Source organism: Camelus bactrianus, chromosome 34, assembly GCF_048773025.1.
Source record: "Camelus bactrianus isolate YW-2024 breed Bactrian camel chromosome 34, ASM4877302v1, whole genome shotgun sequence".
NCBI lineage: Eukaryota > Metazoa > Chordata > Mammalia > Artiodactyla > Camelidae > Camelus > Camelus bactrianus.
In genome coordinates, this window is record NC_133572.1 from 5,979,453 (window position 1) to 5,994,102 (window position 14,650).

The 14,650-nt window shown below is 38.4% G+C and overlaps 1 protein-coding gene across 4 annotated transcripts in view; it reads left to right on the plus strand.

Moving 5' to 3' along the window:
- Positions 1-14,650, plus strand: part of KLRG1 (killer cell lectin like receptor G1) — a 130,236-nt gene that overhangs the window by 18,391 nt on the left and 97,195 nt on the right. The window contains exon 6 of one of the 4 annotated variants that reach the window (XM_045510206.2): positions 9,026-9,238. The exons of 2 other annotated variants lie outside the window; for them this stretch is intronic. In XM_045510206.2, the coding sequence (XP_045366162.1) occupies positions 9,026-9,145 (120 nt within the window). In that variant the 3' untranslated portion in view covers positions 9,146-9,238. One more of the 4 variants, XM_074357535.1, reaches the window with a different exon arrangement.

Consider the following 14,650-nt stretch of genomic DNA (forward strand, 5'->3'; position numbering starts at 1 on the left):
TCTGTCCAGTTCCGTTCACCTTCCCCTTCTTCCTGGATCCCTCCTTCATTCCTCTTCCCTCCACAGGAGTTTATTTTGATATTTGAGACATTCCTTGAGCTCATTTGTATCCTTAAAAAATACATAGTTTTCTTCTTTATTTGTTTCATGTTTAATTAAATGTTTTTTCCATGTATCTCATCACACTACTTTTTCCACTAGCAGCAGGCTTTTGAGGTCCATCCTCATTGCGCCGCGTACACATAATTCATCCTTTGACTGCTGCCGAGTCCCCGTTTATGTTCCCGTTCCCTTCACGTGGACGCCCAGTTTGCCTTTGTGCCCCCACCGTCACAAGCAGTGACGGGATGAGTGTTCTCTTGTGTGTCCCTGCTCCCAAGTCTTCTGCGTCTCAGGAAATGGCCCTGCCATCCACTTGGTTGTTCACATTCCAAACTGAAGAGCTTTCTGATATCTTTCTTTTTTTCCCCCACTCACTAGTGCATCAGCACATTTTCTCATCTCTACCACCGAAGTGTGTTCTAAATCTCATCACTTCTCTCCATCTCCACTTTTAACACAAAAAGCCACAGTGGTTGGTCACCTAGCTTACTTACTGTGACAGCTTCCTTTGTCACTGCCCCTCAAACTGGTTTTACTGAGGTACAACTGACACGCAATAAACTGAGTATATTTAAAGAGTTAAGCGGGCTAAGTTTTGACGTAGTGGATATACCTGTGAAACTGTCACCTCAATCAAGATATCACTTGAGTGAATATATCGCTATATAATCTTCATGCATTTTTGTAATTCCTCCCTCTCTCCTCTCTGTCATCCAAGACTCTTCCACTCCAGGGACCCCTGATCTACCTTCTGCCATCCTAGTTTTACAGAGTCTTTAAATATGTACTCTTTTTTTCTGGCTTCTTTTGCTCAGCGTGATTATTTTGAGATTAATCCATATTGTTATGTGTATCAGCAGTTACTCCTTTTTATTGCTGAGGTTTTGTGATATGGATGTGCCACAATTTGTTTATCCATTCACTTATTTATTTATTTTTAATTAGGTTTATTCATTTATTTCTATTTGGAGGAGGTACTGGGGATTGAACCCAGGACCTTGCACAGTCCACCACTTGAGCTATACCCTCCCCCCTCCATTCACTTATTGACGGGCATGCAGATAGTTTCCAGTTTTGGGCTATGAAAAATAAAGCTGTTACGAACATTTGGATATAAATCTTAGTGTGGAGAGAGGCCTTCTTTTTCTTTGAGTAAATACTTAGGAGGTGGAATGGCGGATCATATGGTAGGTAAATGTTTAACTTTTTAAGAAACTGCCTAGTCCAAGATCACAGAGATTGCCTTTATGTTTTCTTCTTGAAATTTTATAGTTTTAGATTTTGCATTTGGGTCTGTGGTCTATCATGATCTAACTTTTATATATGGTATGAGGTATGGGTTGAGGTCATTTAAAAAAATTCTTAAAGATGTCTAATTGTTTCAGCACCATTTATTGAAATAACTACCCTTTCTAAAATTGAATTTCCTTGATACCGTTGTTAAAAATCAGTGAACTTATACATGCAGGTGTATTTCTGCATTTTCTCTTTTGTTCCGTTTATTTTTATGTCTTATTCTTTTACTTCTACTCCAGCGTAATTTTATACTAAGTCTTGAAATCAGGTCATATAGTCCTCCACCTTTGTTTTCCTTTCTCAAAATTCTTTTAGCTGTTCTAGGTCCTATGATTTTTCCTATAGATTTTAGATAGATATACCGTATTCACATGTCATTTTGTACGTGCTGAGTCAGTGAGTACTTTCAAATGGGCCCATCAGTTTAAATTCTCCAGGAACATATGAGTTAAAGGGCCTATTTCTCTATATCCTCATCAAGCAAAAATGAAGTGAACCACAGGCTCCTCAAGATCATGGTGACTTCTCACTCCTGGCTTTGTCCTGAAAGGGTGATGAGTTTTTACGTGGGCGGTCTTTCCGTTTCTTCACCGTGGAACATGTATAAGACAGATGTTTCCCTTGCTAGTAATGATCTTCTCTCATGGCAAAACTTTGATGATGATAAAGTCTTTACTTCTGTGTTAATATTGAGATGGGAAGGAAGTGAAGGGGAGGGGAGAAAACTCCCGTGCTGGCACCCAGGAGGGAGCGTGAAGGGGGTGGGATGAGTGCGAAGGAAGGAGTGATTTTCAAGGTGGAGGGAGCACTCAAAGACTGAGATGCTACAGAGACATAAGGTAATGTAATGGGAGACAAGTATTCAGTGGAATTGGCAATCTGGAGGTCACTGTTCATAATCCATCGTTGACGTGCTGCTGGAAGATGTGAAATTTCAGTGAGTTCATTTTGAGAGGTCATCATTTTTTAAAAACCAGTTGGGTTGTAGTTAATGCAAAGAAGCGTGGGAGTATTCTGGATAAAGGACCATAATGTAGGGTGATCTGTTTTCCGTGTACAAGGATTACATCCACCCCGGATAAGGTTTATTGGGAGGGGCAGTGAGAGGATGGTCGAATTGTGGGGTCCCGGATCAGGGTGGAGCCAGATACCTGCTTGGGCAGGTGCCAAGGACAGGCATGAACTTTTCCTGCTGACTCAGACTAGACACTGATGGTATCTCCTACCTCATCACTCCTCCTGCTTTTGGCCTGGTCAGTCTGCAGACTTGATACACTGCTAGCAATAGATTCTGAAGAATTGTTTGTACGAATGCACAAAGAACCTCATTATACTTCTACAGTAGGGAAAATTAGAAACAATTCAAATGTCTGTCAGTATCAAAAATGATTGAATAAATAACCTCCTCTTTTCCTTTCTTTCTGTTTTTCTGTAGAACAAACCTTTTAAAATGAGAACTTTTTATCTTTTAACCTGTATAACTAGAAAACAGTGATCAAGACAGAAGCAAGCCAGTCTGCACCTCCGACTCAACGGTCGAGCCTGATCGTTGGCGAGCTGGCTTGGCCTTGACAGTGCGTGAGAGTGTTCGCCGGGGCTTCTCTGAGTCCATCCCAGGCGGAGGGTTAGTTGGTTCCGTTGCTCTGGGCTTGGAAGCTCAGACTGTCATCGTGCTGCTCCATTTGTGCTTTGGATTACCTGCTTGATGCGCCTTTTCTCCTTTCCCCACCACCTCTTTTAAATCTTCTCTTAAAAGGTGTGTTTTCTTTCTTTGCTCCCCCAGAATAGGTCCTCCCTGTCTTCCAAAGGACCGTGTCTTGGGTCACCTGGACATAGGATCGGTGACTTCACTGCACACATTCCAGGTTTTGTCATAGGTGCTGAGACTGCTTCAGAGTTTCAGCCTTCTTAGCTACAACAGCTGCTGGGACCCGGGGCTGCCCTCACCAGTGTGTACCCAAACTGTTAAATACATGATGTCTCGCCAGGGATTGGCAAGAATGTGCTCTGTAGATCCCTAGTCAAGAGCTAGCAGGTTTTCTCCCCTTAGTTCTTCCTATTTTTCGCTTAAGTAATTTTTAATTTTTCTTGACTTGCAAGACCCTGCATGACTTGTAACCAACTGTCTGCATCTAAATGCTACTGGCTGTGACAGGTACAGAATGCACAAATGCCTTCCTGAAACCTACTAGTCACACTGGTTCTTTGTATGGCCACATGCTATAAATTTTTCCTTAGAAAATGCTATGTCCCCTCTTGAGAGCAGCAGGGTTATAGTGGGAAGAGCACCGATGCTGGAGTCAGTAAGACTAACCTTTATTCAAATCCTTTTTCTAATAATTGCTGTGTGACTTTAGGCAAAATGCTTAGCTTCTCTGAGCCTACATTAAGCCATACTATATGATCGTTCTATCTAAAAATAGCCAATCTCCTAACCCTCTGTGACATCCACTTGTTTAGTTGCTTCAAAGCTCTTGTCACAGTTTGTGATTCTCTTCTTTATGTGCTACTTCTTTCAAATTGTTATTTACTATGTTTTGAGGATGTGCATGCTCACAGTATAAACTTCAAAAGTTATAAAAAAAATACAGGCGTGAAGAAAGAGTGTCTGCTCCCACCTCTGATTGCTTGCTCACCCATTTCCTTTTCCTGGAGAAAAATACTGTTGACTTTTTATGCTCTTTCCCAGATATAACCTATTTACCCCCCACCACACACACAAATTCACCACAAGTTGTAGCATAGTATACACACTGTTCTGAGCTTTACTCCTGCCAGCCCCAGTTAACACTTTATCTTGAATCTTTCTATGTTTATACTCATTAGAATTGCCTCATTCTTTTTCGTGGCTGGATGGAATTCTATTTTATGGATTTAACCATTTGTTTAGCTAGTCTCCTATTAATAGAAGTTTAGGTCATTTCCTCTCCTTTGCCTGTACAAACAGTGCTGCAGTGACTATATTTCTACAGATGTAACTTTGTGCTTTTTTGAGTGTTTCTAGACATGCCAAATTGCTCTACATAAATCTACAGGTTTACTCTCCCACCGGCAATGTATCATAGTTTCATTTTCTCGACATCTCCACCAATGCAGTTTTTCATCAAACGTTTTGATCTTTACTAATTAGAGACATGAGAAGTGGTTCTCATTGTGGTTTTAATTTGTTTTTCTTTTATTAAGAATTACAGCGAGCATCTTTGCACATGCTTCCGAGCCTTCGTATTTCCTTTGCTATGAACTGACAGTTCATAGCCTTTATTATTAAAAAAAAAAAAGGGTGATAACGATCTTTTCCCAAATAATTTGTAAGAAAAAGTTCTTTATATGATAAATAAATTAGCCATTTGTGTGTGATACAGGCTGAAAATATTTTATCTTGTTTGTAACTTTTCTCTCTATAGCATTTGAAATCCTCCATTCTCCATTCTAAGATTGAATTAAGGGAAAGTATAAGACAGCTGACTTCTAGTGAGAGGCATAGTTATCGAAACACTAGGAACTAACTGGAATTGGCATTGTTGTGTCACGAGGATGGAAAATTAGTGCATTTGCTAGTGAAACATTGAAATGAGCATAGTGATGACACTGACGAAGGCTTGTGCAGGAGGCTTAACAAATCTGGAGCGTATGCACTACAGATATCCACTGACAGAGTCGGGGGCTCATCGGATATCCCTGGACTCAGAAACAGAGCCACGAGTGGCAAACATTGTGGACAGGCTAGTACAGCCTAGCATCTTTAGAGATACAAAATTCTGGGTAGAGCTTACCTATGAATAATAGATTTTAGTGAGAGTGGAAAAACTTCCCCAGCGATGGAAGTAATAAAATGTTAGAGACTTTTTTTCCCTCTGGTCTCAAACTTTTGGCTGAAACCCAGAGCTGAGAATAGTAGGTGATGAGAAGTCCTGTATTCCAGAGAGTCCTTAGACACACCCCGTAGGACTCTCCAAACTGGTCTGGGGACACTTACCAACACGCCTTATAAAGAAAAGTTCAAGACCAACTACAGTGGCAAATTTTTTGAAAATTTGTGGATGAAAAGATTGCTAGCGTGTTTCCCCTCCTTCTGCCCAGGCCAAGTGAGGAAGGAAACTAGAGGGCATCTGCTTGCTGGAGATAGACACAGAGTTTTAGTCTCTGGCTCTGTGCTGCTCAGCTGTGGAAACTCGTAGATCTGGGGCTGACGGAGGAACAAGGGAGCGCTCAGAAGAACTTGACCTAAGTGCCGTGTTGTAGACGGCATAGAAACTGCTGTCTGGATATTGCTTAGAGAGGTCTGTTGGTGGGAAGCCAGCAGAAACTGCCCCTGATGAAAGGGTAAGGAAGGCCAGATGCAGTGGATGCAAGCTGCCATTTCATTGTTTGTTGAGTGGGTATAGGACCCTGCCTGGGCCCAGAGGAAGTGTGAGAAGGCAGTAGGGTTTGTGTTATTTGCAAAGGGCTTTATTCAAGAGGACTTCCTGCCAGGCACGGAGACCTCAGAAGAAAGCGGTCATGTGGAATGTTTCACCACAAGTTGAGATTTAAGGTAAAGTTAAGAGAGCCTTCAGAGAGCATGTCACCAGTTTCAGGGAACGGTGTAGTGCAGGAATCCCTCAGGGGTGTATCCGTCTGTGTGTGGGATCTCCTAAAACCCATGCAAGTGCCCCATGAGTGATAGCTAGTATCTGGGTATCATGTCTGTCAGGGTTCAACAAGAGAAGCAGAACCAGTAGGAGATATATTTTTAAAAATGTATTGCCAGGAATTGGTTTATGTAATTGTGGAGCTTACTAGGCAAGTCCAAAACCCAAAGGGCAAGCCGTCAGAAAGGGCAGACTAGAGTTCTTCAGCAGAGGCAGACACTGCTGACCACAGGCGGAATCTCTTCTTCATCAGGGAAGCTTCAGCTCTGCTCTTAGGGCCTTTCAACTGATCGAATCAACCCCACGCAGATTATAATAATCTCCCTCGCTTGACGTCAACTGATTATAGACTTTAATCACATCTACAAAATACTTTCACAGCAGCATCTGGACTAGCGTTTGAATAACTAGGTCTGTTCCCTAGCCAAGATGACATGTCACATGACCCTCACAGGTATCATCCACACAAAATGATGGCCAGATAACAACAGTACCAGAGAGAAAGACTCTGCCCCTTTCTTCTGAGGCTGGAGGCCTGTCTCACTTCCCTGCTGTTGGTCTGTGGAAACAAGAATCAGAACTGAGAGGAATGTAGGCAGAAATTTTGAATCGTTTATAAGATTGGCAGTTTGATTTAGATTGGATTAAACTTTTCAGGTATCAATTTGTGTACACAGAAATTGAGGATTGACAAAACGGTCTTATTTGGTTTCTGCACCTGTATAAATTTAGGGGTTTTTTTAATTAAAGATTTATTTTCCTATCACAGGACCTTTTTCTCTGTTTCTTCTTTTTCCCTCAAATCATCCACTTTAAAAGCATCTGTGATAATCTCATGTGATTTTAAGTGGCCCTCTTGTGGTCAGAGTCGATGATTGCAGTGGTGTAGCAGTTGCTAAGGCACTCAGCCCAAGGCCTTTTCAGAGAGTACTGAGTTAAAGACACACCTTCAGGTTTTTGTTCATTTGTTTGTTTTGTTTTTAAATGGCCAATCATCGGTACAAGCTGTTATATCCTGTCACTAGGGGAAAGAATATTTTCTTATTACCTTGATTCTAGAAAAATTATTGCATTATTTTGACTTTACTCAGATACAAATAGTTCATTTATGATGAGTCATTTCCCTTGTCGTTGTACATTTTCAAGATAAAAATCTAGGATCATTTGTTTAGCAAGATTACCTGGTACTATTCAGGTCACTGCTGGTTGTGGACACTAGTCCTAGAATGATAGTGAGTAAGAACGAAAAACAGTCAACATTCAGTAGCAAGGGAAGTGGAAATATCAGTAGTAGGAGGCTCATTAGTGAAGAAAAGTACAAAAGTGGATAAAACAGAAATACATTGTATTTTTAATTAAAAGGTGACATTTGATTATAGAAAACTAACCTTTTTGAAAAAAGTAGGAGACAAAGGAGAAGTAGGGTAGAATCAAGTGCTAATCTTGTTATCATCATAAAATGGTTCATAGGCACATGTACATAATTCCAGTACATGGTGCAGAATCATCACAGAGCCACAGACACAGTGCTAGATCCTCAGGCCTTTTCTGTCCTTAAAGAATAAAGTGTAATTTAACCCCCCCCCAACACATTTTGAAAGACAAAAGCCATGATATCCATTTTTCTGTTTAAGTGCCTTCCGTGTTGGGTTATCCAGGTCAGGAAATCCTTCCTTAGTGTTCTGTGGAGAACACTAGGATGGAAATTAGGAGATTTTTCACAATTTGACTGATACATAGCAATGCTGTATTTGGAGTATCAGCTAGCTTTTCTGTTCTGTGCCTCCCTCCCATGCCTACGTCTGGCCACTCAGTATTCCTAAAACTTTCCTTCACTTAGCGTGCATTTTGCTGAATCACTTTCATACCCCACGTTCTCATATACAGTACTGTGTTCTGTGTCATCATCTGGCTGCTAGTGATGCAGCATTTTCTAAAAGAGTTCCGCACTGTTGTCTCTGAGATTGTTTGCCAAGCTGACAACCAGTCTGTAGGTCTTCATGCTAACACTTCTTTGATCTTACCAGAAGTTGTGAAAAGAGGGTTTCAGTTTTCCAGTTCCTTTTTCAGGGTTTCAGAATTCCAGTTCCTTTTTCAAATGACTCATTGACTGAAACGTTGAGAGATTAAAGTTGTTCAGCGGGAAGTTCAATGGGAAAACAACCAAGTTCATCCATGAAGGAGGAATGATGACTACATCATGGCATTGCCCACCTGATAGCAAGTGTGTAAAATACTGTGGCAGACTGTCTTCCAAAGATGGCCTCGTGTCTCCCATCAAACATACTCCTTGGAAACAAATGAATGCCTCTGCTGAGGTATAACTGATTTACTGTAGCTATTTGAAGTGTACAACTTGATGAGCCACATGCTCTTTTACACTGTGTCCCTGCCACTTCCCCATCAAGAAGCAGGGTCTCTTTTCCTTACTCTTGATTCTGGTTTGAATATTTGTTGCACTTATCCTTTCTTTGTCTCGCCGTCACTTATTGAGTGTGTAGGGCAGATATCTTGTCTTGTAAATTCAGATTTCTTTAGGGGCTATCACTGAGGAGTGGTACCTAATAACTTCACCTCAAAACCCCATTCACACCTGATTTAGATTGTGAGATCCTAGACCATCCATAGTAAGAGGAGACTTCTCAGGGAGAGGCTAAGTGTATTTTGTATATGAGGGACAGATGTGATTTTGTAGTCAAATGACAGATTTAGCAAATTGTGTTTCCAAAGATGGCTACAACAATACCTCCAACTATATTCTCTTTTATAACGTGATCTTGCTTCTCTTCCCTCAAGAGATGGAGTCTGCTTCACTTTCTCTTGAATACAAGCTGACCTGGTGATGCTCTTTCTCAATCAAATGTGGTAAAAATGATTCTACATGACTATTGGGACTAGTTCATAAGTAACATTTCAGCTTCTGCCTTTGTTTCTTGGAACTCTTACTCTTGGGGGCTCTGAAATGCCATGTAACAAGTCCAGGTATCCTGTTGCAGAAGCCACAAGGAAGAGCCCAGAGGCTAAATGGAGAGGGAGAGAGGCCAAGCTGTCCAAGAATTCCAGTAGAGCCTTCAGATGATCCCAGTCCCAGCTGCTATCAGCCTGCAATTTCATAAGAGTCCCCTAGCAAGACTATCATAAGAATCACTTGGATAAGCCCAGTCAATCCATGAAACTGTGAAATATAATAAAATTGTTGTTTTCACTTATTGGATTTTGGGGTGGTTTGTTATGCAGCAGTAGATAAATTAAAGAGGTATTATCCACTGCAAGATGTGTCCCAATTTCAGGGATGTTAATGTGAAAAATGTGCACTTCATAATTGATGAAATTGATGAAATACAAAAAGACAAAAAAAAAATACAAAAATACAAAAAAATTCATGCAAATTGCATGAATAAGTACTTTGTAGAAGAAGCAATCCTAATGGCTAATATAAAGAGATGCTCCACCTCTCTAGTAATCAGAGAAGTAGAAATTAAAACAATCAAGAAATAAGACTTCTATTTTAAAAAGTGCAAGAATTAGAAAGTTAGATAAATGTTGGCAAGAAAATAGTAGAAATGGGAATCCTTTATGTACTACTGGAGTGAATATAGATTGGTGCAGCCATTCTGGAATACTTTCTGGCTGAATATTGAAATTAAGTTTGTATATGTTCCTTCACCCAACAACTTCAACCCTAGCTCTATAAGCCAGAGAAATTATCACACAGGTCAATAAATTGGCATGTATCAGGGTATTCAAAACATTTGTCAAAAGAATTGAAAATTTCCCAAACTGAAGTTCAAAAAAAAAAAAAAAAAAGGCTGGAAAAAATAGAACATAATATCTAGGAACTGTGGGATAATTACAAAAAGTGTAACATACATGTAATGGAAATGCCAGGAGGAGAAGAAAGAGACAAAAGGAAAAGAAGAAATACCTGAAGTAATGATGACCACTTTTTCCAGTTACTGACAGACACCAAACCACAGATCCAGAAAGTTCATAGACCACCAAGCAGGATAAACACCAAAAAATCTATACCGAGGCATATAATATTCAAACCACAGAAGATTAAAGACAGAGAAAATCTTAAAAGAAGCCAGAAGAAACTGAAAAGCCTTGCCTATGAAAGAAGAAAGACAAGAATTACATTGGACTCCTTCTCAGAAACCATGCAAACAAAAAGAGTGAAGTGAAATATTTAAAGCATTGACAGAAAAAACTCACCAACTTAGAATTCTATATCGAGATAAATTATCCTTTAAAAGTGAAGGAAACTAAAAATCTTCTCAGAAAAACAAAAATTGAGAGAAACTGTTGCCAGTAGACCTGCCTTGCAAGACATGTTAAAAGAAGTTCTTCATGGAGAAAGAAATGATGTCGGTCAAAAACTTGCATCTAAGAAAATAAAGAAAGGAAGAGTATTTGAAAAAGAAAGACAGAGGTAAAATAAAGTCTTTTATTTTTCTTATTTTTAACTAACTTAGATAACTGATCAAAATAATAGCAGTGATGTATCAAATGATTAAAGATTATAGCTTACGGATAAAGTGAAACATATGACAGGAATGTTAGAACAGAAGGGAGTGAGTTATTGGAAATATTCTAACGTGCCTGCACTACTTGTGAAACAGTGCCATGTTATTTGAAAATGGACTTGGATTGTTTATAAATATCTATTGCAAACTCTAGGCAAAAAAGTTTTTTGAAAAAGTATAATTGATATGCTAAAAGATGAGGGAAAATGGAATCATAAAAAATGCTCAAAATCAGAGAGGGCAAAAAGAAGAGTGAATGATAAAAAAGTAAATAAGAAGGGCAATAAATAGAAAGCAGTTAAAATATTGTGGAGATTAATCCAACTATATGAAAAAATCAACCTAAATGTGAATGGTCTAAATACATCAATTAAAAGACAGATACTATTACAGAGGATTAAAAAAAAAAAGAAGACCCAACTATATGTTGTCTACAACAAACTCACTTTAAGTCTGAAGACACAGGTAGATGAAAAGTCAAGGATGGAGAAAGATATGCCATGCTAACATTAACTTTTAAAAAAGCCTTAAGTAGCTTCATTAAGTTCAGAAAAAGTACATTTCAGAGCAAGGAAAACTCAGTGATGAAGAGGGACATTACATAATGACAAAGGGGACAATTCTTCCAGAAGACTTAACAAAATCCTGAATGTGTATGTACCCAACACAGAGTCAAAATATGTAGAGGGAAAAACTGACAGAACTGCAAGGAAGAACAGACAAATCCACTAATTTGTTGGAGATGTCAACATCCATCTGCCAGTAATTGACAGATCCAGCAGGCAGAAAATCAGTGAGAATATACACCATCAAGAAACAACAGCTAATTGACATTCATAGACTATTTCATCCAAGAACAGCAAGATATGCATTCTTCTCAAGCTCACATGGAACATTTATCAAGATAAGCAACATCATTGTTCATAAACCACATCTTAAACTTAAAAGAATAGAAATCATACAAAATATGCTCTCAGATAACAGTGAAATTAAATTAAAAGGCAAAAACTGAAAGCTCTAAAATCTCCAAATATTTGGAGGTTAAATAACTTCTAAATAGCACACAGTTCCAATAAGAAATCTTAAGATAAATTTTAAAATATGTCGAGCTATGTGAAAATGAAAATACAGCTTATCAAAATTTGTGGGATGCGGCAAAAGCAGTAGCTTAGAGGGAAATTTATAGCACTGAATGCATATAAAAAAAGAAGAAACATATAAAATCAGTAATCTAAGCTTCCATCTTAGGAAATTTGAAAATATCAGAAATGAAAGAGGCAATGTAACAACTGATGACATGGAAACTAGAAGGATAGTAAAGGAATATTACAAGTAACTTCATGCCCATACATGTGATAACTTGGATGAAATGGACCAATTCTTTGAAAGATGTAAGCTACCAAAACTTCCATGTGAGGAAATTGATAAACTAAAAAAAAAGGTCTGTATCTATTAAATAAATTGAGTCTATAATTAATAACCTTTCAAAACAAAAAACATCAGGCCCAAATGATTTCACTGGTGAATTCTACCAAATATTTAAAGAAGAAATGATACCAGTTCTCTACAATCTCTTCCAGAAAGCAGAAGTAGAGGGAAGACTTTTTAATACCAAAACCAGAGCAAGACATTATAGGGAAGGAAAACAACAGACTTTCTCATGAACAAAAATGCAAAAGTCCTCAACAAAATGTTAGCAAATTATAGCCATCAATGTGTAGAAGTAATTCTGTACCATGAAAATTGAAATTTATTCTGGGTATACAAGGCTAGTTCGACATTTGAAAATTGTTTAACATAATCTATCACATTAACAGGCTAAAGAAGAAAAATCATATGATCATAACAATACATGCAGAAAAAGCGTTTAATAAATTCCAACCCCCATTTATGATAAAAATTCTCATGAAACTAGGAATACAGTGGATCTTCCTCAGCTTGTTGAAGAACATTTACAAAAACCCTACAGCTAACATTATACTAATGCTAAGAAATTAGAAGCTTTCCTCTAAAATTTGGAACAAGACAGGAATATCCCCTCTAACCATTCCTATTCAACATTGTACTGAGAGTCCTTGCTAATGCAATAAGACAAGAAAAGGAAATAAAAGGTATACATATTAGTAAGGAAGAGAGAAAACTATCTTTGTTCACAGATTATAGATTGTCTATGTAGAAAATTAGAAAGAATTGAAACTCAAGGGAGGTTTGGGGAAGGGTTTCTTGGCTTTCAGTTTTAGAATAAACATTTGGGGAAAAATAGAACTTGAGAAGGAAGAAAGCCAATTAAGAGACTAAGGTTTCTAACTAAAATGACTAAATGATTAAAACATCCCCCAAGACAAAGCAATTCTTCCAGGCTGGGCAGCGAGATCAGTAGATTCCTTGCGGGAATTAGAGGGAAGGTCTGCCTGGAGCACCTGGGAGGCTGGGGCCCAGGCCCAGTCACTTGTCCTTTGTCAAAGATTGCTATCTGTATGAATGACAAGGAGGCCACAGAGTGGGGATCTAAAACAGTCATGTGAACTGCAGACAGGTGACTGCTGTGGCGTAGGATGCAATGCCCTGACCCTGTGTTAGATCACCAACTGGGATCACCAACCTGAATAGCTGAGATAAATTTCCTGTAGTCCAGTGGGACTGGGATTTAAAGTCACATTTCATTTATGTAAAACAAATGTAATATTTCATGTAGAATATACTAATTCTAAGAAAACCAACCCCCTCCCCCTGCCCTCCAGTAGACACACACACACACACACACACACACACACAAAAGCACAAACACTGTTCCCAGAATGCAATTTGTGCTAGATACCTTATTTTCTTGTCCCCTTATTATAAATATCCATGATTATTTTATTCCTCTTCAGCTCTCTTCCGTTTGCCTAACTTTGTGATTTTTAAGAAGGTTTTTTAGTTAGTAAAGCAACAGTACTCATAATTTTATATCTTTGCTGCCACCCTGTGGCTATCTTTCATTACTGTATATGAAAAGGGCATTTTGGAGCTTCTGTTAAGCCGTCAGGTGTAGGGAAGGACAAGTGTAGCGAAAGCACGTTAAAAGAAAAAAAAAAAAGGCAATATATCCAAGAAGATCTTTCACCATAACGCTCAAGATCTGAGGCACGGGTCTAGTGTATGATATATGTTTCTTTTATGTATCAGTATTTGTCCTTTGAAATCCTGTTAGTCTGTGTCTAACCTTATTTTGGTATAGTCTCCCATTCCTTGTCCTGGTTCAAACTAAGATACATAAATTAATCTGTTGATCCTGACTTGCTATTTAGTGTCAATTATGGCTTTTAATGGACTCTGCAAAAAAAAAAAAAAAAAACCCACAGGAAGCTGAACCTATCTGCAGTAGGCCCATGTATTAAAATTTCTTTGTAGACTTTCATTTTGGTCTAGAACTTGTCATATTGGTGCAAAACATTTTGTCTTTCCCTAAAATAAAATGATAAAAACTAAGGAATCAGTTTTAAGAAATAGAATATATTCACAGCCCATTTCTCAGGCAATTTTTCATGAGAAATAAGAACTACTGTCATCATCTCCTTGCTACCCGTCTCTGCCACTCTAGACCCTTTCTGCCACTTGTTACCATCCTAAATCAAATCTGATCTTGCTACTATCCTGTTTTTAAAATATCCCATTGCCTTCCTATTACTTACAGGATAAAACAGACTTCTTTGAATACCCTTGATAAATCAATCTTTTAAATATATATATATTCTCTTTTGGGGGTAATTAAGTTTATTTATTTATTTTTAGAGGAGGGACTGGGGACTGACTCAGTCTTAAATGATCTCTAACTGATCTGAGTCTCTAACCTCACTTTTAATCACTCCTATAAACACTGCCTTTTCAACATTCATCTGGTCTCTTTTTTGTTAAAAAAAATTTTAAACACCTTTATTGTGGTATGGTTCCTATACTAACTAACTCTCTTAACACAGAATAAAATTGAAAGCTGCTTCTTTCTGCCCTAGGCCTTTTTTTTTTTTTTTTGACACTAGACAAAATTATAAGAGCATCAAGAATCAGAGACCAGATTTTCCCTGCTCCTTTCTTCCGTACCAAATAGAATGCTAC